Genomic DNA, 24368 nt, shown 5'->3' with positions numbered 1-24368 from the left:
CCCTGGGCATTGTTTCTTCTGCACTGAAAATCTGTACCTAGTTAATAAAAATGAGTTTTAAAACAAAAGAACACATCAAAGTGATACTATTAGGAGACTCCCGCAGGGAAATGTGGTCTCTCTCTCTCTGCGAACCTGGAAACGGTGTCCCTCTGTCCCTATGAAGAAGGATGCCTTACACATACAGAGTTTGATCCAAAAACAAAAGGACACTGAAGTTCGCAAACAGTCCTGGAATCAGGCTCACAGAATGCTCCTGTGGCTCACCCTGGTGACAGAAGTACGTGACAGCCACGGACAATGGTATTAGAAGAACGCTCAGATGTCCTTTCTTATGGGGACAGGGCCCTACCTGAGGAGGCTGAGGCAAGATTCTAGCGACAGATTCCCCTACCTGAGGAGGCTGAGGCAAGCCCATCTGAAAAGCGGGTGCTGGTGCCTGCTTCTTACGATGCCAGCAGTTCTGCACCTGGCTCTACATAAACTGGGAACAAAATCTAAACGCACAGTGCGCTGTGGGAGCATCCCTCCTGCTGAATCGGTGACCCATCACCCCTCTGTAACTCCACACACCCCTTCAAGGGTCTTTATTATACCCAAGAAATAAGCAGCACCTAGGACATTCTACACCAGGTAGATTTCTTAAGTTGTAGAGAAAGGCCAGCAATTCAGCCACCTGCCCTAGCCTTCATTAGCAAAAGCTCAGGATGCTGGGTGTAGAACAGGGAGACAAGGTAGGAGGACTTCCCTAGAATAACTATCCCAACGGGACGCCCACCACATAAATGCCGGAGCAAATGAGTACCGCGTGGGCCTGGCAAGTGCGTCTGTGTTTAAGGAACAGCAGCGCCTCTCTAACCCGCAGCAAGCTGCCCGGTCCCTTAGACCGCCTGAGATGATCTGCAAACAAGGAACATTTTAAAAATAAATTCTTCCAAACTACTTAAAATATCCTAACATTACAAACAGTCTTTTTTGTTTTGTTTTAAATTCCTATAACCTTTCTCCTAAGCAGAGCAGAAAACGTCAATGCATGATCTCTTCCAGAGAGAACATCTTTCTTTAAAGTTTTAAATTCCAAGGCAAAGAAAGGAAGGGAGAGCATAGAAATCCTTGGCAATTCCCTACAAAGCTCTAAAGAGAGGAATGTTTTCAAAGTATAAACTAATTTTCTCAAGCTATAAGCTGTCAGAGCCCTGCTGCGGGCCGGAGTGGGGAGAGGAGCTAGGAGTGGGATCCGAGCAATCGGTGCTGCGGTAGTCATGTTAGGCAGACGGGACAGTGAAAACATGTGCCTGGGGCATGTGCGGACAACGGCACGGGGGCTGGGCGCAATGCTGCTCTAGCTATGACACCTGGCGTGTCCCAAGGCCTACGCCTGGGTGCTCTGCTTTCCTCTGAAAGAAGGGACATCAAACTTCAAACCTCAGGTTTGTATGATTCCTATGTCAACAAAACCCACCTGTAGTAGAAACTGTTTCCATTAATGGTCTTAATGTTCCTTTTTGATAATTCATAATTTAAAATATAAGGTGTGTTCACCACTGCAAAAAAAACATATTATGCACTACATTGGTTAATTTATGATGAAGCAACCTTAATTACAATATCCAATTGAGCAGGGCTGTTCAAACCCAGAGGATATCTCTAGTACTTAAATACACAGCAATGCATCTAACATTCCATGTCACCCAACATGAAAATCAATAATAGGAATAAAGGCACAAATTAATTAAATCAATAGGGAAACTCAAGGCTGATCCTGCAAACCTTCACAAATTTACAGACTAAATGACGACCGCGGGAGGGTAAGTAATGCAAATTTCCAACCTCTAATACGAATTCCGAGGACTAGACCTAGTTTGCCAGATGCTGTGAACAACTTTTAAACACACTTTATAAAGTTTCATATATTTTAAGCATAACTGCCCAAAAAAAAGGGGGGGGGGATTAACCTGAAAATACCCATTTAGCTTTTGAACTCAGTTACTCAGCCCACTGACAGCCTATCCATGTCAGCAAGCTGACCTTGTGTGTGTGATCCTCGATCACGTTCTCGCAAACCAGGGGACCGGAGATTTCCCCAGGGCTCTCTCTGCAGCCCAGGCGCCTCTGCCTCCGCGGGAAGCCGGGGTTCCACCCGGGCAATATAACTCCTTAAAAATCAAATGAAGAGTTTCCTCAGCTACACTCAGAAAACACACCTTCGATATAATCTGTATCATAATGCACTCAATTGGTCACCTTGACATCACTCATTCCTTGAATACATACATTTACTGAAAAATGGTCAAAGATAAAGCATATTAACTGTTTTTGCTATTAACCATTTACTTTATAAAATTATGCTTATGATTTAAATGGGAAAAGAAAAAAGTACATTTATCTCACCTTTCTATAACAAATATTTCATAACACTTTTAAAAATATGTAAACAATTTTTATAAAGTACCACGTTTTTAAGTATTTGAAGCAATCATTAATATGATACTCTCCTTAAAACTGTTATTTGAATTTCTTAGAATGTCATATGAAATCATATATTTTTATTTGGTCTTAAGGTTACTAAAATCTGTCTAAATAGCTATCAAACCATCAGCATTGCTGTGCCAACAATTCTTGTTATTCATTTACATGACACACTTCACTACTTTACATAACCAAAGTGTAAAAATGCATGGCAGAGGTCACCTATATTCAACATGAAATATAAATTCACCAATTGCTCATTTTTAGTTAGATGAAGTCTCCTGGCTCTAACACGTTAGTTGTGCTTTAACTCTGGACATTTTCCTGGCACACCTAGTGGGGACTGTAGCTCAAGCCAGTATTACCAGTTAACCGAAACATGAGGAAAACAAATATATTATTCAAACCACCTAGTAAAGATTTTAATATTAATCATTTTTAAAATAACATATTTTAAGTAACAAGAACATTTAGGAATAATGTGCATTTTTAAGATGATATGGAAATGGTTCAACACATTTGCATTTGGATAACTTCCCCACCACGGGATATAATATCATTAATAGGAATACTGATTTCAATTAATATACTTTAACATAATATCAAATATTACCTTTGAATTGGACATAAACTACTACTAATACAACCCATGTTATCTCTTCTAAAATTTGACCTTCAGATATAAAAAGTTGACTAATACAGTGAATAAAATAGACATATTTCTCCGTATTTTTTCTAATTCATACAACTTTAAATAATCTTAAGTATAGACAAAACAATTATGATTTCTGTAAACAGTAGACAACTTAAGTCTTAAATAAATCTTAAGTCTATAAAAACTTATTGACTGCCAATCTTCACCCAAACAGAACACAAAGATTTAATATACAACCTTTTCCAAAGAGAAAACCTTGCCTTTAGTTAGGGTGACAGGGGGTGGGGTAATATAGCTATTAATTGAGGCACTATCCAGAATTTCAATCACATTAGAGTAAACTTTTATGCTAAAGTGTTTGGGTCTTCTTTGCTCTAACAGAATTTTAATAGTTTTTTTTCCCCATTAAAGAGTTTTATGATTTCATCATTACATTTTTTAAAAAGTCTTTGCAAGTAAAAAACAATTTACTTTAAATTATTTTTAAAGAATCTCTGTCCTACTTCCTGGGAAGGATCACATATTGCTTCCCAGTTATAACACATCATCCCACTACTTGCTTTAACAGTAAATTCTAACTAGTGGGAGATGGTTTTGTGAGCACAGAGGAAGGCAGAGACCAGCAATGAGTCACCGATGTGTGAAGTTCACATTGTTTAATGAATAGCAAACTCGAGACTCTTCAGAATGAATCAATTAGGTGAATGGGTTAAAACTTTCTTAAGGGAACTTTTCTTACATCAGTCATATTTAAGAGTTGGGGTGTTTATCTTTAAACTAGGGAGTCTCTCCCAAATGCGATGTGGAGTACACCTGTGTGAGATGGACGTCTACGCTCACGTTACAATTTTACCAGTAATTAGGAAGCTGCGTGGCTCTGATGGAATGAGGCTAACAGGCTCCGCAGCTTCCACTCCAGCACGGAATCAAAGACCCACACAGACAACTCCCTGCAGTCCAGGGTCATGCCCTCTGGCAGTGACAGCGAGGAAGCTCGTCCCGGTTATACCTGAAGAGACCTTCTAAAAGAGTCAGGCTCTGTAGCCAAAATTACTCACTACAGAAAGAAGAAACTTAAAGAAGGGCCATGGGATGTATTAGGGCAGTGGTCAGCAAACTCATTAGTCAGCAGAGCCAAATATCAACAGTACAACGATTGAAATTTCTTTTGAGAGCCACATTTTTTAAACTTAAACTTCTTCTAACGCCACTTCTTCAAAATAGACTCGCCCAGGCCGTGGTATTTTGTGGAAGAGCCACACTCAAGGGGCCAAAGAGCCGCATGTGGCTCGCGAGCCGCAGTTTGCCGACCACGGTATTAGGGGAAAATGCATACAACTTATTAGAAGAGGCTCCTTCTACATTTTAAACGTTCCCAAAGGAAGATGGAAAGACATGGCTACAGCAGACACCCATTCCTGCTTGGATTTCTCATGGAACATCACTCTTCCTCGTTAAACAAGGGCAGCACTAAGTGACAGGAGCATGCAGTTATCTCACAATCCAAAGCATGGAGGGATGGGTGGGGTTGGCGGTGACTGACATGATTCAGACAGGTGGCCAGGACCAAGTACACATTCAGACAAATAAAACACCTAGAAAATGGAAAATGCTGATTTGGCAGAGGGCTCGTCTAACCAACAAGAGCGACAAGCACGTACCTTAAGGACTTCCATGGGCACCTGGGCGGCAGAGGGGAGGGTGGTGGGCACGCTGACGTTGATGGCCGGCGTCGGACTTGCAGGTACTCGCTGCTGCATGAACTGGGCCGCCTGCAGCCTCTGCTGCTGCTCCCTGCGCTCCTGCTCCTGCATCTGCTCACGCATGAGCTGCTGGCGTAGCAAGATGCGTGATGTCATGCTGGAGGAGCTTAGCGGAGGCTTGGAGGCCCCAGGATGCTCCTCGGAACTGCTGTGGGAAAACCAAAAAAAAAAAAAATAATGCACTTTTAGTTCCCTAATGAGACCTTTAATTTGCATTTGGGGTATCCTAACTTGTACGATACCCCATGAAATGAAGCTGTGCAAACGTAATCAAGTTGCAGAGTAGTCTCCACATAACTGAGAATCACGCGGTGACAGCAAGCAAGTCATTAGCAGTTGAATTAAAATAAGTCATCTTGATTCCATTGAGGCATTTTATCATGTGGCTGAGAAGCGATGCACACAATGGCACCCGTTTCCTACATGTAAAAGTGAATTGCTTGATTTGCTTCTTTATAACCAAGTCTAACCAAATTATTACATGTTGTCGCAATTCCTCGAAGATGTCTGAAATGTTTACTAACATGGAGTACTTTAAAGGAAAGGTGCATTTCGCCAATGGGGTCATTTTTCTAAGATACTGAAAGTAAAAATCATTAATGAAAGAAGTAATTGGAGGAAAATATTCACACTGAACTTGACCTCAGCTGTTGGGAAAGGGAGAAGCTGGCTTGACACCCAGCTCCTCCGCCTGGTTTTCTCTGTGCGTGTCCTCTGATGCACCGGGCGTGCCCTCTCCTAACGCACTCTGTGAGTTCCCCAGGAAGCTGAGCTCCTGGCAGGGGACTGACTCTCCCAAAATTACTTCTAATGCTTAGACACTAGTCACCAGGGAAGAAGAAATGACTTCCTAATTTTCCTAAATAGGGTTTTCAATCACTTATCTTGCCAGTTCTATGACATTGGCAGTTATTAACATGTCCAGAACAGAGGGATGACAATAGGTGTTGCCAGATTATCCATTTATGAACATGGGAGGTGTGTTTTTTAAATTTCCATTGCATCATTGTATTTTAAAGCCCTAGCTCAGAAGGATTTTGTGAGAATTAGATAAAATAATAAAATAATTCACATAAATCCCCTAGTACAATGAGCACCATACCATGTATTATTGCCTCAATAAATAGTCACTGTTGCTGTTATTATTACCTAGAAAATTTAACTGTTCTTTATTTCCATTTTTTATTAATCATACTTTATTATTGCATCTTAATTGTCCATAAAAACATAAATGATCTTAAAATACAGTAGGAACAGAGGGGTATGTTTACAGCAGTCTTACAACATGGGATTATTTTTCATACTTAAAGGACTACCCCTTTGTCCACTTTTACTAAAAAAACTAACAACAGGAATGAGGTTTAGATTTAAGCTGCCTAAAGGGCTAACACTGAATACAGAGGGATTTTCCTCACACACAAAACTGCAGTCAGAAGCCCTCAGTGATGCCAAAGGGAAGTGTATTGGGTTGGGATGGAGTCTGAGAGGCTCTTGACCTCTCCAATGTGCTTTTCTAAAAGCTATGTTCAGAACAAACAGTGCAAAATCTTAGCATCCAGAAATGGAGAAAGGTGACATTCGAGAAAAGATTCACTCCTGTGTCACTCTTCAAGGGAAGCAGCTTTTTAGAGCATAAACCCCAGTATTGTCTTTACCTTCTAAGAAAACAAAATAAAGCCTTTAAATCATCGAGCACCCTCATGAATTCTTTCAGACTCTGCAGGTGAGGATGAAGAAATGTCTATGCTTGCCCCGCCCACACTCCCGGAAAACTCCATCACAGAGGGCCAGCTGGCAGTTTACCTATTTATCCGTTTCCCTAAACTGTGGCAGGTTCATATAATGTAATACTACGCAGCCATTAAAATGGTAGAGAAATATATGTATTGTTCTGAATAAAAACTACACAGTATGATCAACTTACTTTTATTTGTTCTTTTAAGGGATATTTTGTTACATATTTTATTTTATTGAAAAGAACTTAAAATTTTACTTTTCAATCACAGTTTACATTCAATATTATTTTGTATTAGTTTCAGGTGTAGAGAATAGGAGTTAGACAACCATATACTTTACCATTTGCAATAGCACAGATGGACCAATAAGTCATTCAGAGAAACACAAATACCATGTGATTTCACTTATATGTGGAATCTAAAGAACAAAATAAATGAACAAACAAAACAGAAACAGACACACACATAGAGAACAAATAGTTGCCAGAGGGGAGGGGCTTGGGGGACTGGGTGAAAAAGAAGGGATTGCCCTGGCCGGTGAGGCTCAGTTGGTTGGAGCAACGTCCCATGCACTGACGGGTTGTGGGTTTGATTCCAGGTTAGGGCACATACCCAGGTTGAGGGTTTGATCCCCGGTTGATCCCCAGTCAGGTCATGTACAAGAGGCAACTGATCTATGTTTCCCACATCAATGTTTCTCTCTCACGCCCTCTTCCTTTCTCTCTCTCTCTCTCAAAATCAATTAAAAAAATTTTTAAAACATATCCTCCAGTAAAGATTTTAAAAAAAGTTGAAGGGATTAAGAAGTACAAACTGGTAGTTATAAAATAGTCACAAAATAGGAGATGTAAACTACAGCATAGGGAATACAGTCAATAATATTGTAATAACCATGTACGTATGGTGTCAGGTGAGTAGTGGAAGTATTGGGGGGACGAAATATAATAAACTTAGAAAAGCCAGATGCAAAATAGTATTCAAGGTATGATCCAATTTTTTAAATGTGCACCAATGAAGAAGTATAAGGATACCATCACTCTGGACCATTGCTGGTAAGTATCATTACAGTCTTTTAAGAGCACAACTTGTAGGTCTTATCAAAAGCTGTGAAATTGCCGAAACCGGTTTGGCTCAGTGGATAGAGCGTTGGCCTGCGGACTCCAGGGTCCCAGGTTCGATTCCGGTCAAGGGCATGTACCTTGGTTGCGGGCACATCCCCAGTAGGGGGTGTGCTAGAGGCAGCTGATCGATGTTTCTCTCTCATCGATGTTTCTAACTATCCCTCTCTCTTCCTCTCTGTAAACAATCAATAAAATATATTTTAAAAAAAAAAAAGCTGTGAAATTGTTCATACAATCTGAATCAAAATTTCATTCGTGGACAACATTCCTAAGAAAATAACTCAAAATGTAGAAAACCTGACATTACAAAGCTATCTTCAAGTTGCTAAAGGTTCTGTGCACCTAAATTTGTTGAGAACGGTTAAGTAAATTAGGAGGGAAATGCTGGCCAAGATGAGTAAGGTCTGAGGACCTGAGGTACAGTGTGGAGGCTGTAGGGAACGATTCTTCTCATTACAAAAATAAAACATGGTAACTATGTGAGGTGACAGATGTGTTCTGTAGCTTGATTGTAACCATTTCACAATATGTACATGTATACCTCAAATATGGTATATACAATTTGTGTCAATTATACCTGAACAAAGTGTTTGTGTGTGGGGGGGATAAAACCATTTAAGAGACTTAAGCATAAAATAGGTTTTAAAAAAGTAAATCAGAATACATGAATGATACATGAATTTGATAATGTAGCATTTTTTTAAATAGAGACTGCAGAGCAAAGTGGAAAATACCTGTAATAAAAGTACATTAAAAAGTAGGATTCAAAAATGTATTTACATTTTAATTTAAAATAAGAACAGCATGTGTATGCTCACAAATATACATGACTACAGGGAATGCCTAGAGATGATCATAGTTGCCAAGTTGCCAGAGTCGGAGTGGAATTACAGGTAAATTTCTTTTTCGGTCTTTCCCCCACTAAGCTAAATAAAGCCGAAATGATTTTTTCCAATGGCAGACTATATGCTGCTAATTTCAGAAAATGAAAAAATGACCTGAGTGATCAAAGTCACCACCTGGCTAGAAAAGGGGACCGGATCCATCACAGACCGGATATTGACAATCGGATGGGAACGCAGGGACTGCCTCCAGCACACGGGTGCTCGGATCTTCCGAATCCCAGAACAACCCAACCCTCTTTTATCATTGTTTCCTCCAGACACACATAGAGCGGACAATGTTGATACCCTGCTTATGAGTAAACCATGTACTCATCCACATAATAAAAGTAGCCATTACTCAAAATAATCTGTTCACCTGGTAGAAGATCAGCAAAACTAAAATGTACTAGTACTTCCCTAAACGAAGAAAAAAAGGGCAGGGTGGGGTACTACTTAAAATGAATAAATAACTGTCTTAGCAGTCAAAGCCTGTCAGGTTAGGACATTTCCAGAGAGGCTGATCCTTTTGATAGGAACATGAGCAACCCTTTGTGCAGCGGCAAATGCAGCTGTGGAATAATTGCACTAATTAGCTGCCCACTGGCTGCGATATGGGGGACGGGGGAATGGGGGAGGGGAGGAATCCTGTCAATTAACAGTAAAGCATTCTGGAGACTCCTTAAGTTAAAATTACAAGTTACCAACCACATCAAGGCTTTGGACTTTAAGGTCAATAACAATGTCATTTAAAGTATTTACTGAACTATCCAACCAGAAAATAAAACATATTGAGACAGTAGATCCATGTAAATAAAAGGAAACCCCACTAAGAAAACCTAGCAGAGCTCACTAGTTGACATTACTAACAAATCTTCCAAAAATAAAGTGCACAGGAAGATTGCAGTTACTTCACTGCACACACTCCTTGTGGGATATTTCTGTCATTAAGATAACTCCAGGTTCTCAGCTTCACTTTCAACCTTTTAAACATCCCTTTCTCTTCAAAATAATTGAATCTGTAATGATCACCTTATAGACAAAAATGAAGATATCCACACTTCTAAATGGTAGCAGGACAAATAAGCATAAATGTTTTAAACTCATAATTGAGGTGAGAACATTACAAGTGACCACAAAGCATTTTTTCCCTTTTTTAAATGTTTATTGAATTTATTGGGGTGACATTGGTTAATAAAATAATATAGGTTTCAGTACAATTCTATAATACAACCTTACAGAAATTACTTTTCTAATTATTAGCTCCTTTTTAAAAAATCTTAGTTTTTAAACTGTCTATTATAAAATAAGACCCTGATACTGAAGTCTCTGATGTAAGTAAGCAAGGAGAGCTGTCCAAATGCATTTAATTCTAGCAGCTAACTGAACTCATCCAGGGCCAGAGAAGCTCAACCTACCTTAGATAATCCTAATTCCATGAGTCTGATTCCTTTTAATCAGATTATGTAAAGGTCATTTATTCGATAAATTCAGGGTGTCCCCAAAAAGGTACACACACTATAACAGCTGACAGCTCAATTTTCAAAATGAAACGTATTTTAATAAACACTGCCTTTATAATTATTCAAAGTGTGTGTATACACTTTGGGGAAATACCCTTCAGTTAGGGAGTGCTTCCTCTCTGCCAGGTGCTGGGACTACCTGGTCTCTAATCTCAGAGAGTTTAAAGCCATGGACATACAGTTTTTATGAGATGCCTTAAAATTAAGTCAATTATCTAGATTATCTGACTGTTATCTAGTTCCATGTGGGAAGGCACACACCTCACCATAAGAAATCACCCTTTGAAAACCAAGAGGCCAAAGCCGGTAGTGGCTCACACAGGACTCACTAAAGCCATCCACACCCCCCTGAGATGCAGGCATCGCTGCACAGTGAGCTGGGACTGCCATCAATGGGGCTCGCATTCTAGTTCAGTCCCTGGTAAGCAGTGATGTTTAAGGAGCCCTCCCACCTCTCCGAACCTCTCCAGAATGTTCCTCCCAAAGGTATGGTGTTGATTAAATGAGCTTGTTACTAAGTTAAAGTGCTGGACCCAGTAGCTAGAATATGGACACCAGGTAGCCACAGATACTTGAGGACTTGTGCTCCCAATTATTTGGTATATTCTAAATTCAAATAGTTAATCCCACTGCCTTCACTGACCACTTAAGTATATCAGAAACTCCATGCAATCCATTACCCCAGCATCTAAGCACTACCTGCCTGCCCACTCCTCCCCGGAGACAGTGCTGCCATACCCTTCACTAGGCCTAGGGCTCAGGCTCTGGCCTCCACGCCAGGGTCTCGTGGTAGGAGACTGGAGGTCAGTTGGAACTTGTCCTCTAGGCTGAAGGAGCTGATAAACTTTCCCCTGCATTTCCTCTTTTCATTTCCTCACACAGAATCAAGCTCTGCCATTTACTAACTTGTAACTGTGGCCAAGTTAGTCCATCTCTGAGCTTCAATTTTTCTTATTTATAGAGTATTTATGTTTAATACATCTGCCTGTCAGCACTGTGATGATGATTAAAATTTGTAATAGACGTAAAAAGCTAAGCATACGGTGCTTTTCGGCAGCACATCACTGAAGTGGGAACAATACACAGAAGATGAGCATGGCCCCTGCAAGGATGGCATGCAAGTTCGTCAAGCAGCCCACATTTTTTGAGTTGTTCACTTGCAACCTGTATGGTCTTGTCAACCAATGAAACCCCAATAAATCCCATTTTAAAAAAGCTAAGCACATGAGTAAAATATAGTCCCATAAATGGGAACAGAGTTCAAAAATTAGTAAAAAATAAAAAATAAAAAGTATAAAACTGAACATGCTACTTCATTCCTGATGCAAGGAAGCGACTTCCTACACGCCTCTATGCAAGTCTGGACTGTAGCAGATTCGTCGTTTAGGGTTTAGGCATCCATATTTATGTCAAGAGAACTTGACAACGTGTTTCGAAGGTGAAGAGAGAAGATAATTTATCCTGCGATTAAAGTTAAAGTCCTAGCATCTTTCTCCAGGAAAAATTCATATTCATGATAATCATTGAGGTGCTAGAGCTCAAAGCCGAGCACTCGCCTGCACCGGGCACAGTGTGAGTCTGCACAGGAAAGCACCAGGTGCTGCTCACCCCGCAGGAGACACAGAGGCACAGTGACATCAGCTTCCCACAGTCAGGTGAGGAAGCTACGTCACGGAGGGGTTAAGCCACTGGGTTTCCAAACGCACCAGGCTGGCTGTCACAAAATCAGCTGAGTACCTGTCTAAGACCAAATGCCCAGTCTTCATCCTTAGAAATTGATTTCAGTTTAGGTAAGTCCCAGGAATCAATATGTCTACCAAAATTCTACAGTTGCCCTGGCTAATATGGCTCAGTTGATTGGTCATGTTCTGTGCACAGAATGTTGCTGGTTCAATTCCCGGTCAGGGCACATGCCCAAGTTTTGGGCTCAATTCCTGGTCAGGGGTGTACATGAGGCAGTCAATTAATGTTTCCCTCTCACATCAGTGTTTCTCTCTCTCCAACTCCCTTCCTCTCTCTCTAAAAATCAATAAAAAAAATCTTTAAAAAAGTATTCTGCAGCTGATTCTGATGTCTAGCCATGTTTGGAAACTAACAGTCAAACACCCACATTCACCCAGGCCTTTAGTTGCAACTGGCACGTGAACCCACATCTCTGATTCTTAGACCAGAGCACTTCCATCCTTGTCTGAGGAAACTCGCACTCCATGCCCACCTCCAGAAGCCCGGCAGGAGCTCTGAAGAGTCCTTCCAATACAGAATCAATGTGTGGAATGAGATGGAATAGGAGGACTGCTCAGCCCTGCCAATGGGCCCTAAACCCAGGCAGACAAAAACATTAGTCCTGAAAATGCCTGTGGACCTTTATGGTTACAACAGAACTCTTTATCACAACTAAAAGGATCACAGGCTGTATCTACGGAAACTGCCCTGACCAGATTGTTCTGTCAGCTGGAAGAAATTCTCAGGAGTCTTTTGAAAGTGCCTTCGAGTGCAAAACTCACTGAAGTACGCGCTGGAAAATGGATATGTCTTTCTAGATGACACTCGAACACTTCAGAATGATTGCACATCTTTCCAGTCCTTCCAGAACACTCACTTTGCAAATTTAAGGATGACTTTTTCACCATGTACCATGGAGGCAAGTACCAATAAGAAAATATTGAAATTGAAATAAGAAAGTAAGAAACTGTCATTTGTACTTAAAATAGCTGAGAGTCTAATCATGGAAATGTGAAAGTACCAGATTTCACACTTCAGCTTCAAAAATTGAGATCTTCTGGACTTTTGCCAACCTTGGGTTTTACTGGTCAAAACTCAAACCAAAAAATGAAGACCTGCCAAAATTCCAGCATGCCCCAGTAATATTACCAGCCCAAACACCCAATACTACAGGTTCCTGGTGCAGAAAAAATAAAAAGGTCTTGCAAGGTGTAGCTAGTCTTTCTCCTCTTCTTTCCAGAGGCCAGGTTCTCTGCCTGTGAGGGACATCATGGTGTCCACAGTGGATGGGACTCCTGCCTCTGGGGCTGTGTGCCTTCACTGTACAGGAGGAAAACATACTAAAAAGTAAGAACCAGCAATGATATGTAAGTTAAAATCTGAACTCTCCTTTGTTCAACACGTAGGCCCCACTAGTTGATAAAAATTGGAGGCTCTCATATATTTAAGATCAATATTCCTTAACTTGGACTTTTAGCAGGTACCATTAAGAGTAATCTCAAGAATTGATTAGCTCAAAATCAAGAGAACCTTAATAATGTTCCCAATACATCAATATTCTCCTAAAAGAGTGTACAAAAAAATGACAGCCTGGGGCACAGGAAGAAAAAATTTATAAAAACCCCGTGGTCGTGATGCCGTCACGGTGGAACGACTAAAGTCTGGTCACCAGGAGGATGCGTGCCGGCGAGGTGCGCACGGGTGGGTGGGGACTTGACTCTGGGTCCCAGGGCGCGGCAGGACTTGACTCTGGGTCCCGCGGTGCAGCACGACTTGACTCTGGGTCTCACAGCATGGCAGGAGTCAGTCTGGGTCCCGCCTCCCGCCTGTCACGGTGGGAGTCAGTCTGGGTCCCACTGGCGCAGCGGGTCTGGGTCTCGCTTGATATCGCGCTCTGGGCCTCTAGTATATATACATATATTAGATGCCTGGTGCACGAAATTCGTGCACTGCAGGGGTGGGGGGCAGCTCCCTCAGCCCAGCCTGTGCCCTCTCACAGTCCGGGACGCCTCAGGGGATTTCCGCTGCTGTCTTAGGCCCGATCTCCCTGGCAGTCAGACATCCCTCTCACAGTTGGGGGCTCTAACAGTCTGAGACCCCTCATTCCTTACCACCCACCTGCAGCAGAGGTGGGAGAGGCTCCCGCCACTGCTGCTGCACTTGCCAGCCATGAGCCCGGCTTCTGGCTGAGTGGCGTTCCCCCTGTGAGAGCGCACTGACCACCAGGGGCAGCTCCTGCATTGAGCGTCTGCCCCCTGATAGTCAGTGTGCATCATAGCAACCGGTCGTTCTGGTCATTTCACCATAAAGGTCGCTTAGGCTTTTATTATATAGATGTGTATGCATATATACATATGTGTATATGTATATATTCCATCATTTTTATTTTGTATTTTTGTATATCTTGCATACTATAATATTAGTCCAGTGGCACATGTACACAATTTATAAAATAAAATAAAAATATATTAAGAGAGTTTGCTTGAAAAAACTCTTCAACTAGGAGTGATGACCAAAAATGTTTAACAGACCTTAGTAATATATGAACAATGTTCTTCCAGGCAATTTTCATCATCAGATTTTTTTAAATTTGGTTATTTTCACCACTCCCAAAGTTTCTCACTTCTATACACTCCAACTAAGGAGAAGGTTCATCTCAGTATTTTCAACCAAGGATATGAGGATGCCATTTCCTCACTTTATGACTACACTATTCTCCATTCTCAAAGATGCCACTATGGTGTGGCTTACTCTTAACACTCTACTCCCTTCAAGAAACTGTGTCCGAGAGCATCACATGGTTCTAAAGCGGATGGGGTTGGTGTGGCTCACACTCAAGCTTTCTGTCTTCACACCAAGCCTCCTTCTACTAGACCACACTCCACTCTCATTCACACCCAGCTGCCGTGTCTTAAAAGATTCTGAAAAACGCATCCCCTATGAGTGTGTGTAATTGGCACGGCATGGCATGATATCCCACCTAGAGTATTTTAAAAGGGAGAACTTTTTATCCCAAACTTGGACAATCTAATGACAGAACTCAGTCATCAATGTGAAAATAATTGCAAGGATCTTTTCAGAGACAGAAAGCCCTTCTAGCCTTACTCAAACAACCGCCTCAGGCAGACGGTATGCTCTGTGGACCTGTCTGGACCACATCCTAATAGGTCAGAGAAGACTCGGAAGCCTTACCCTACGATCACTTAATAATTACTGCATGCCGACCAAGTTTGCAGACTGTGTGGAAATTGAGACCAAAGTACAAACTGTGGTCTCAGGAGCAGTTCAGGGAGGCACTGTCAGGTGGAGGAGGCAGCCTGACACATAGGAGTGATGGCCTATCGTGGTCACATGTCATCGATGCCTGCCCAGGATCCTGTCCCACTTCTTTGGCAAAATACCTTGATTTCACTTTGAAGAACCAGCCTGCTCACTTTCAGTTCATGAGGTTATGGTGGTGCTAATTCCAGACATAGAAACACACCCAGGCTGGCCAATCACATTGAAGCTCGTGCTACAAGATGGTCCAATAAGAGTCAGCTCTATGCCCTTGACTAGAACTACTACAGTTAAATAACTCTCTTTAAACTCAAGTTTGGGAAAGTGGTAGAATGTAGAATGTAAATCTGAAATTTCCTGGGCCTACCTGGAAAAAGAAAAAAGCCAAACCAGATGAAAGAGGGAACAGAGAACTGAGAACAAGGAAGAATGAAGAAGGAGCTGATGTTTGGATGACAGTGAGCACCTGAATCAAACCATCCCTGAAGACTTGATAAGCCTGAATGCTGGATGTTGATTTACAAGGGCCAATATCCATTTCTGATTAGGCCATTTGATGTGCTCTGGTGTACCACAAATGGTTTTTGTGACATTTTAGAAAATACCAGCAAAGTAGCAGGATACAAAATTAACACCCAGAAATCTATGGCATTTTTATACACCAATAATAAATTCACAGAAAGAGAAACTAAAAATACAATCCCATTTACCATTGCAACAACAAAAAAATAAGATACCTAGGAATAAACTTAACTAAGGAGGTAAAAAACTGTACTCGAAAAACTACAGGACATTGAAAAAAGAGATAGAGGAAGATATAAACAAGTGGAAGAATATATCATGTTCATGGATTTAGAATCAACATCATTAAAATGTCCATACTACCCAAAACAATCTGCAGGTTCAATGAAATCCCCATTAAAATACCAACAGCATATTTCACAGATGTAGAACAAACTCTCCAAAATTTATATGGAATAAAAAAAGACCCAGAATAGCCGCATCAATACTGAGAAAGAAGACCAAAGTTGTAGGGCTCACAATACCGATATCAAGCTATATTAAAAGCTGTTCTCAAAGCTGCCTGGTACTGGCACAGGAACAGACATATAGACCAGTGGAAAAGAACAGAGAACCCAGAAATTGACCCAAGCCATTATGCTCAATTAATATTTGACGAAGGAGGCAAGAACATACAATGGAATCAAGACAGTCTCTTCACTAAATGGTGTTGGGAAAATTGGACAGATACATGAACTAGACCACCAACTTACACCATACACAAAAATAAACTCAAAATGCATAAAAGACTTAAAAGTAAGACAGGAAGCTATAAAAATCTTAGAAGAATCCATGGGCAGCAAAATATCAGACATATCTCATAGCAATATCTTTACAGACACATCTCTTAAGACAATGGAAACTAAGGAGAAAATAAAGAAGTGGGACAACATCAAAATAAAAAGCTTCTGAACCGCAAAAGAAACCATCAACAAAACAACAAGAGAGCCCACTGCATGGGAGAACATATTTGCCAATGTTATCTCCGATAAGGGTTTAACTCCAACATTTACAGGGAGCTCATACAACTTAACAAAAGGAAGATAAACAATCCAATCAAACAATGGGCAAAGGACCTAAATAGACATTTTTCGAAAGTGGACATACAGAGGTCTTAGAGACATATGAAAACATGCTCCAAGTCACTAATCATCCAAGAGATGCAAATCAAAACAACAATGAGGTACCATCTCACACCTGTCAGAATGGCTGTCATCAACAAATCAACAAACAAGTGTTGGCGAGAATGCGGAGAAAAGGGAACCCTCGTGCACTGCTGGTGGGAATGCAGACTGGTGCAGCCACTGTGGAGAACAGTATGGAGTTTCCTCAAAAAATTAAAAATGGAACTGCCATTTGTCCCAGTAATCCCACTTCTGGGAATATATCCCAAGAAACCAGAAACACCAATCAGAAAGGACATATGCACCACTATGTTCATAGCAGCACAATTTACAATAGCTAAGATTTGGAAACAGCCTATGTGCCCATCAGCAGAAGAGTGGATTAAAAACCTGTGGTACATTTATGCAATGGAATACTACACTGCTGTAAAAAAGAAAGAACTCTTACCATTCGCAACAGCATGGACGGACCTGGAGAACATTATGCTAAGCGAAATAATCCAGTCGGAGAAAGATAAATATCACATGATCTCACTCATTTGTGGAATATAATGAACAACTGATGAACAAAAATAGATACAGAGACATAGAAGCATCGAGCAGACCGTCAAACCTCAGAGGGAAGTCAGGGGAAGGGGTGGCGTGGTAAGAGATCAACCAAAGGACTTGTATGCATGCATATGAGCATAACCCATGGACACAGACAGTAGGGAAGTAAAGGCATGGGCTAGGGGGCAGAGGCAGGCGGGGAGAAGTCAATGGCGGGAAAAGGAGACGTATGTAATACTTTCAACAATAAAGAATTAAAAAGGAAGAGAGAGATATACCATTCTTTGAAACTTCTGCCATCATGTTCCCTGGAATTTGACTGTAATGGCAGGAGCCCCAGCAGCCATGTTGGACCCTGAGGATGAGGCCCCTAAACTTAGTGATGGAGCTGGAATATACCTGGTTATTCATGAAGACAGGAATCACATTTCTATTCCCCAGCACCTAGAAGAATATCTGGCACATAGTAGGATAAAATAAATATATGTTCGATGGGTAAATTTGGTGTATCTACCCTTACAAATACCCCACCTCATAAAGTCAGATAATACTAGAACCTTGGTATTGGAAGACCTTCACTCAAACAATTTGCTTAAATCATCCAGTGACAGAGACACGTTTTTTCCAAGGAGATCTGAGTTCTAGAGACCGTATTTCCTTAATTCTAAGACAAACTTTCCCTTTGCATTTTAAGACTTTCCAAATCAAAACAGATCTTATAATCAATGTATAGATTTAATAGTTTCCTCCTCCCTCAAACAGCTGCCTTATAATCAATAGCTGATTCGACATAAGAAATACACTTGATAGACAATTATGTAACATTGGACTCTTCATGGCCCCTCAATAACTGAAAGTTTGGTTCACTCAGAATCTGGGCTGAGAAATCCGTCCATAAAAAGGCAGAGGAAGAAATGTCACCTCCTTCAGGATCTTGAATGAAAATCCACAGGACAGACGGGAGCAGCACAGGCCCTGGAGCCGCACACCCAGGCTGACATCCTGGCTCTCCCCCTTCAGCTCTGTGACTTCACCTGCCCACACCTCAATGTTCTCATTTGCAAAACAGGCAGGAAAAAGTACCTGTCATCCAGCGGATATGAGATTCAAATGTGTTAATGAGCTGTGGTCAACACCCCATACAGACAGTCAGTAAAAGCTTGGCTAGGATTTCTTCGCCATGCGTTTTAATTCCTGCACTCGCACCCTCTGAACATCTCAGCATCTCACAACTAGTGAAAACTAAAGTGATTTTCGAGGAAGCCCAAACTCTTAGACTGTTGCTATGCTGTGCCTTTCTTTCCTGGAGGAAAATACAAAAGAAACAATTAACTCACGTGTGCGCCCTGCCCTCCCTGAAATAACAGGCACAAAGAAGTTAATGGGCAACAGCTCAGTGGACAAGGTTGTCAACGAGATGTACTAAGAATTTCATTCTGTGAGTCTGCAGGGGAAGCATGCTCCCACGCAAGTATTTCTGTTAACCAGAACAAAACTTCAAAGTAATTAAGCAAAAGTAGTTGAAATCAAGATGAACTTGGCACGACTGTTCTTACGAAGCATCAGAATGACACGTTTAGCCATTCACAACTTCCAGCAATTTAAAATTAAGGTTTTAAAAATTATTAAGTTATAGAGGACATTCTTATGGAGTATGAATCCTAAGTGGTGATTATCATCTCACTATTATCTACTTTACAAAGTAGAAATTTAAACATTTCTAGCATGATACCATTTTAAAGACATAATTATATATGTGTATACTTTGTTCATAGAAATTACCTATCATTTTAAAGAGATAAGTAATTAAACTGTTTTAATGACATGCAGCATGAAAAAAAACCCATAAAAGTAAACTCCATGCAGCAAAAATAGCACAATAAATTTGAAATAATTTTAATAGCTTCTATAAGACCTTTTAAGATATACCTACTGAACATGAACTTTAGCCACACTTAAATTTGTGGGAATTTTCTTTCAAGAATCAAATTCTCAAAATAGTTCAGCTACATTTAGTATTTTTCCATTATTCTTGCCGTCTTTAAACACCTTCACAAGCTGCTGAACATAATGCTTTCCTGACTTAAACAGAGCCTCTCTCGTGACCCAGGAACGCTCAGTAAATAATTATTAAGCCCAGAGGTGGCTTTTGCATAAGTTGATTTGCCTGAATGCCTATTCACCTAGGAATACAGCTCTTAGTATTATTTGCAAATCTTATCACCTAACATTGAAAGTAAATGTTAAAGAAGGTGGGGAGAGGTATCATCCATTTAGCATTTCTCCATTTTAGTACTTTTTTTTTGAAACTGACTATTTCAGAATTCGTTCTACATGTATATGCCCAGCAGATGATTCTGATGTTTGGATATTTTGTTTTCCTCTCAAAGAGAAAACAATCAGTATGTAGAAATGCAAAGGAGATGTTTATTAATGCAACTGTTATCATTCTAGTCAGGAGTGAAAAAGAAGCAAAAACCCAAGTGTCTGCAAGGGGACAGTACTAACAAATGTTACTATCAAGCACACTCTTCTTCCTGCGAAAATCCTTTCCAATTCCTAACAAAGCTGGACTACAGCCTACCTTGTAATCATAAATCAAGCCCTGTTCTGAGGTTTTTTCAAGCAGTCATTTTTGAGCATTATTAACTTAACACCAACATCAATTTAAACAGAAAGGCAAAGAGGCTAGCATTCCGATTCCCCCTAATTTTGCTGTCTGTTCTCCTTGTCATGCCCGCCTAGAGGCACAGTGCAAGCTGAATAAAGCCACAAGGAAACAGTTCCAGTGTTTTAACTCCCAATAAAACCTTCCCTTTCTCTGGCCTTCCCCTTAAAACAAAAATAACTCCTGCTAAGTGGTCCCTGGATTATTTCCAGAATAAGACTTCACTTACAGATGCAAGCTCTCAAAGGCACAGGGCATGAACATCTGAACTCTCAGCGCCTCCATCTTTTTCCTTTAAGGTGTTCTGCAAGCCCTTGGCGAAGAGTGAAAGTCAAAGTTAGTCCTGGCACTGGCTGTGTCACTAGGGGTGGCTCCTGATAAGGCCCTGGAAACTCCAATCCAAACACAGCTCCTGCTAAAAGGTGCCTGGTGTCTGTCTGCGACAGCAGACCTGTTTAATCCAGTACCTACTGTACCTGCAGGACGAAAGTGCTGCCTCACACAGCACAGGGCTCTGCAAGGACCCAGGCGGCCAGGCCGGCGGGGGCCCACTCAGCCCTCCAGAGTGAGGGACCGCTGAGGCTTACGGCGCTGACCATTCTTAGAGGACGAGAAGGGAGAGATGACTTCACATAGCAGAGAGTTTTTAACACTTAACAGAATCTAGGCGAGCGGGGGGGGGGGGGGGAGAGGGGGCACTGCTGCGCCCCTTCTTGGCCGGGGGATCTCCAGCATCCACTCATCACACACCACTGGCTGCCCTTCCCCCACGAGCAGGCACTTTTGGAACCGGAGCTTGCTCAAGGCACAAGCTCTCCTGCTGACAGCAGTCCTTACCCTCAGACCCCAAGAACCCAAGAAGGTGGCCCTTGCCCAGTCCTGGGGGAGTCAGAGGCAAGCTGCTTCGTATCGTGGGTACCACCTTTCAGGACATGCACATCTTTAGGCCATAAATGGGTGCATTCTTAGACTGTTATGCAATTAAATTCTAAACACACTTGATTATAAGAAAAAACACACAGAAACACATGTTCTTAAGACACTAAATGCCAACATGAAAACTTCAATGTTATCAAATGTTGATGCTGTTCCTGTGGACTCGCATAGCAGAGATGCCAGCAGTGATGAAAACAGGATCTTTCTCCCCACACACAACTCCAAGGTCAGAACAAAGACATCTGGTAGTGACCAGCTGTGACCCTGGGAAGGTTCCCTTACCTCTCTGCCTACGAGTTTGTCCAAAGTAACTGGCTGGAAAACAATGCAGTCTCTATAAGCTATAATCAATCTCAAATTCCATACTGTAATGAAATTATCTTCCTAAAACTTCCCTTTAATAATAGGAAACATCCAGCCAGAAGTCTCAAACAAGCTATTTCCAGCTCTTTTTATTCTGTTCATTTTTCATTCACTCATTCATTCATTGTTTAATATATACTTCTGGATCGCCAACTACGTCAGGCACTGTATAAGTTCTTGGGATTCATAGTGCAGTGGGACACATATAAATAATCACACACATATGTAATGACATGTGATGACCACTCCAGGGAGCTGGACAAGCCTCCGAGGCACAGGTCAGGAAAGGCTTCCCTTAAGGCAGGACCTGGGCTGAGATCTGCATGGAGGAGTGTCCTGAGAAGCGGTAACAACATGGCAGAAGCCCTGAGGTGGGAAGTTAGAAGGAAGACCCATGTGTCTGACGGGCACAGAGCGCGGAGAAGGCGGGCACCCATGAGATCAAACCGTGCCTGGTGGCCAAAAAAGAGGAGTTGGTTTTGATCCAAGATGAGCGGGCACACTGCCAGGTTGTAAACAGGGGAGCCATGGGCTCAGATCTGAGTCTTTAGAAAGGCCCCTCTGGCTGCTGTATTGAAAACCAAATGCAGAAGGGGCAAGAGTGGCCACTGCAGGTCCTGGTGGGAGGCAGACAGCTCATGGGAGGAGGGCAGGAGGCAGGAAGGGGTGCACAGAGTGAGCAGATTACTATAAAATTGAAGACCAGTAAGTAGGAGGGGGTAGCGGGGAGGAACCCAGGCCCTGATACCAGAATGGTGTTCATTCACCCGTTACTGAGCACTTCCTACATGCCAGGTACGCGCTGGGTCCTGACGCGATGCCACTCTCCCCTCACAAGCCTCCCACCTCTCCTCCTGCCTCTGGCACAGGACGGCAGGAAAATGAACAACGCAGTTCTGGTGTCAACATATCCAGGAAATCCCGCCCTTACAGATCCCAGGACCTTCCAGGTGCAGGTTACTGAGTTTCTGTGCCCGGATTCTTCACCTGAGGAAGGGAGCGGCCATCCACCGGTTCCGGTTAGAGACAGAGGTGACGGCACGTGCCAGGCGACTGGCATGGTCTCTGACACACAGCAAAGCTCACAGTTTAAGAGTGGCTCTCACGCTGTGCTCAGGCCTGTTATCCCAGATCACCTTTCCCAGAAACAGAGCAAGTGTGAGACCAAGGAAAATGGAGAGCACAGGACGGTACCGTATCAGGACATTCAGGGGATTGTTTTTAATTTGCACTCGGATGTCGAGTGTGACTCGACACGGTTAACATCGGTAGCAGCTCGTATGTCGAGCCACACTCGACACGTATTTTCACCGCGGGGGGGGGGGGGGGGAGGGGGATTTTTGTCTATTTTTCCAGTATCTTTTCTTGTTTTCATTAGCATGGAAGGACAAGTAAAATGTAAATGCCGTCTCAACTGATGCCACCACCTAAGCTTCGCCAATGGCATCTTCAAAGGCTATTTGTTTCTAAGACACATCAGTCACGTGAAAAAGGTTAGACCAGTACACTAACTTCCAGGGGCAGATTATTATCCACTAACTTAGAGCAACGTTTAGATGGAAAGCTCCATATAATCACACCTCACCCTAACAAAAAACACAAAGATTGTGTTGTTTGTTCTAACAGAAAAATCAAAGGAGGAAGAAGAGAGACGATTTATATTTGCGAAACATGTGAATGTAAACCAGGTCTTCATGTGGGTGAATGTTTCAAAAAATATCACACCATGAAAAATTATAGAGATTAAAATTACTCTTTGAATGTATCAATAATTTGAAATATAAAAAAATCCAAATAAATAAGTTTGTATGAAAAGAAACTCCAGTTTTTTATTCTACTGCCACGTTTTGTAAAATCTGGGGTATTTAAAAAATTTAATCCCGAGTAGAATAAAGGAATCGAGAAAAAAGCAAGTGAGTGCAAAGGGTTAAAAAGCTGAGCTGGCCTCTCCCTGCTTGGGCACTATTTGTAACTGCATTAAGTTACAAGGTATCGGGTACATTTTAGTACTGAAATCCTGACGTTTTACATGCTTACACACACAGAAAAAGTCTGTACCCTGCACGGGCTCTCAGGGTAGACCATGAAACCACCAGCAGGAACTCCACTCCTCCAGGAGGGACCTACGATGGTGCCCAACACTCCCTGGCATGTTCACACAATGACATCGCCTGCTTTTTACCCTGAGCAACCCACCACCCCAAGGAAGCTATCCACTGACCATTTATATCATATTTAAATACAATTACTTCTGAGGGGCATATGTCCCACTTATGGATGGTATTCTGGAAAGATCTTACTGCACCAGTGCTCTACAGGAATCTGCATGGACACAGCAAGGCAACGCCCACCAGCAAATGCACTGAAGCGGGACTTCAGTGTGCACATCTGCCACCACCTACACAATTCCTGAAGCGCTGCACTCACTCTCTGGACTGAGACTGCTCCCCAGGTGGTCACCCCATTACTCTGCAGATGTCCTCTGAGTGGCAGGAGCCACATGGTCTGGTTTCCATTGTATCCCTGACAGTCCATGGTTGGTGTTAAAATGAATTACTCTATAATACATAAGCAACTCTCTTGTGCACATTTTCACTATCCACATGAGTATCTAAATGCATATATCTATATATATAAAAGGCTAATATGCTAAGTGTCCTGCCGAACGGTACCTATGACACACACTGACCACTAGGGGGCAGACGCTCAACACAGGAGCTACCAAGCTGCAGTGATTTGGCAGCAGCGGTGGTTCTTGGATGATGCACCCTGAACCCAGAGAGGAGGGAGCCCAATTCCTCGAGTGGCCACGAGATTCCACCTTGGGCCGTGGGTTATGTTGTTGCTGGGGCACTGTCGCCCTGAATCTGGTTTACTACACACTTGCATTTGTGTTCCACACCCTGTACGACAGCAACTTTGCAGAGTGCCCTCGCGCACTCAGGGACCCCTCGGGGGATGTCAGAGAGCTGGTTTTGGCCCGATCCCCACAGGCCAGGCAGAGGGACCCCACCTGCT

The 24368-nt window shown here is 42.1% G+C and overlaps 1 protein-coding gene and 1 pseudogene across 2 annotated transcripts in view; one reads left to right on the top strand and one right to left on the bottom strand.

The window, feature by feature from the left end:
- The window catches only part of MITF (melanocyte inducing transcription factor), a 250341-nt gene that overhangs the window by 78901 nt on the left and 147072 nt on the right, over positions 1 to 24368 (bottom strand). For both annotated transcript variants that reach the window (XM_054729462.1, XM_054729463.1), the window contains exon 2: positions 4786 to 5035. In XM_054729462.1, the coding sequence (XP_054585437.1) occupies positions 4786 to 5035 (250 nt within the window). The remainder of the gene's footprint in view (positions 1 to 4785; positions 5036 to 24368) is intronic.
- On the top strand, positions 11193 to 11293 carry LOC114227303 (U6 spliceosomal RNA; annotated as a pseudogene).

The sequence above is a fragment of the Eptesicus fuscus genome, chromosome 18 (assembly GCF_027574615.1).
Source record: "Eptesicus fuscus isolate TK198812 chromosome 18, DD_ASM_mEF_20220401, whole genome shotgun sequence".
In the NCBI taxonomy this organism is placed as follows: domain Eukaryota; kingdom Metazoa; phylum Chordata; class Mammalia; order Chiroptera; family Vespertilionidae; genus Eptesicus; species Eptesicus fuscus.
This window is presented reverse-complemented; position numbering and strand designations above follow the sequence as displayed.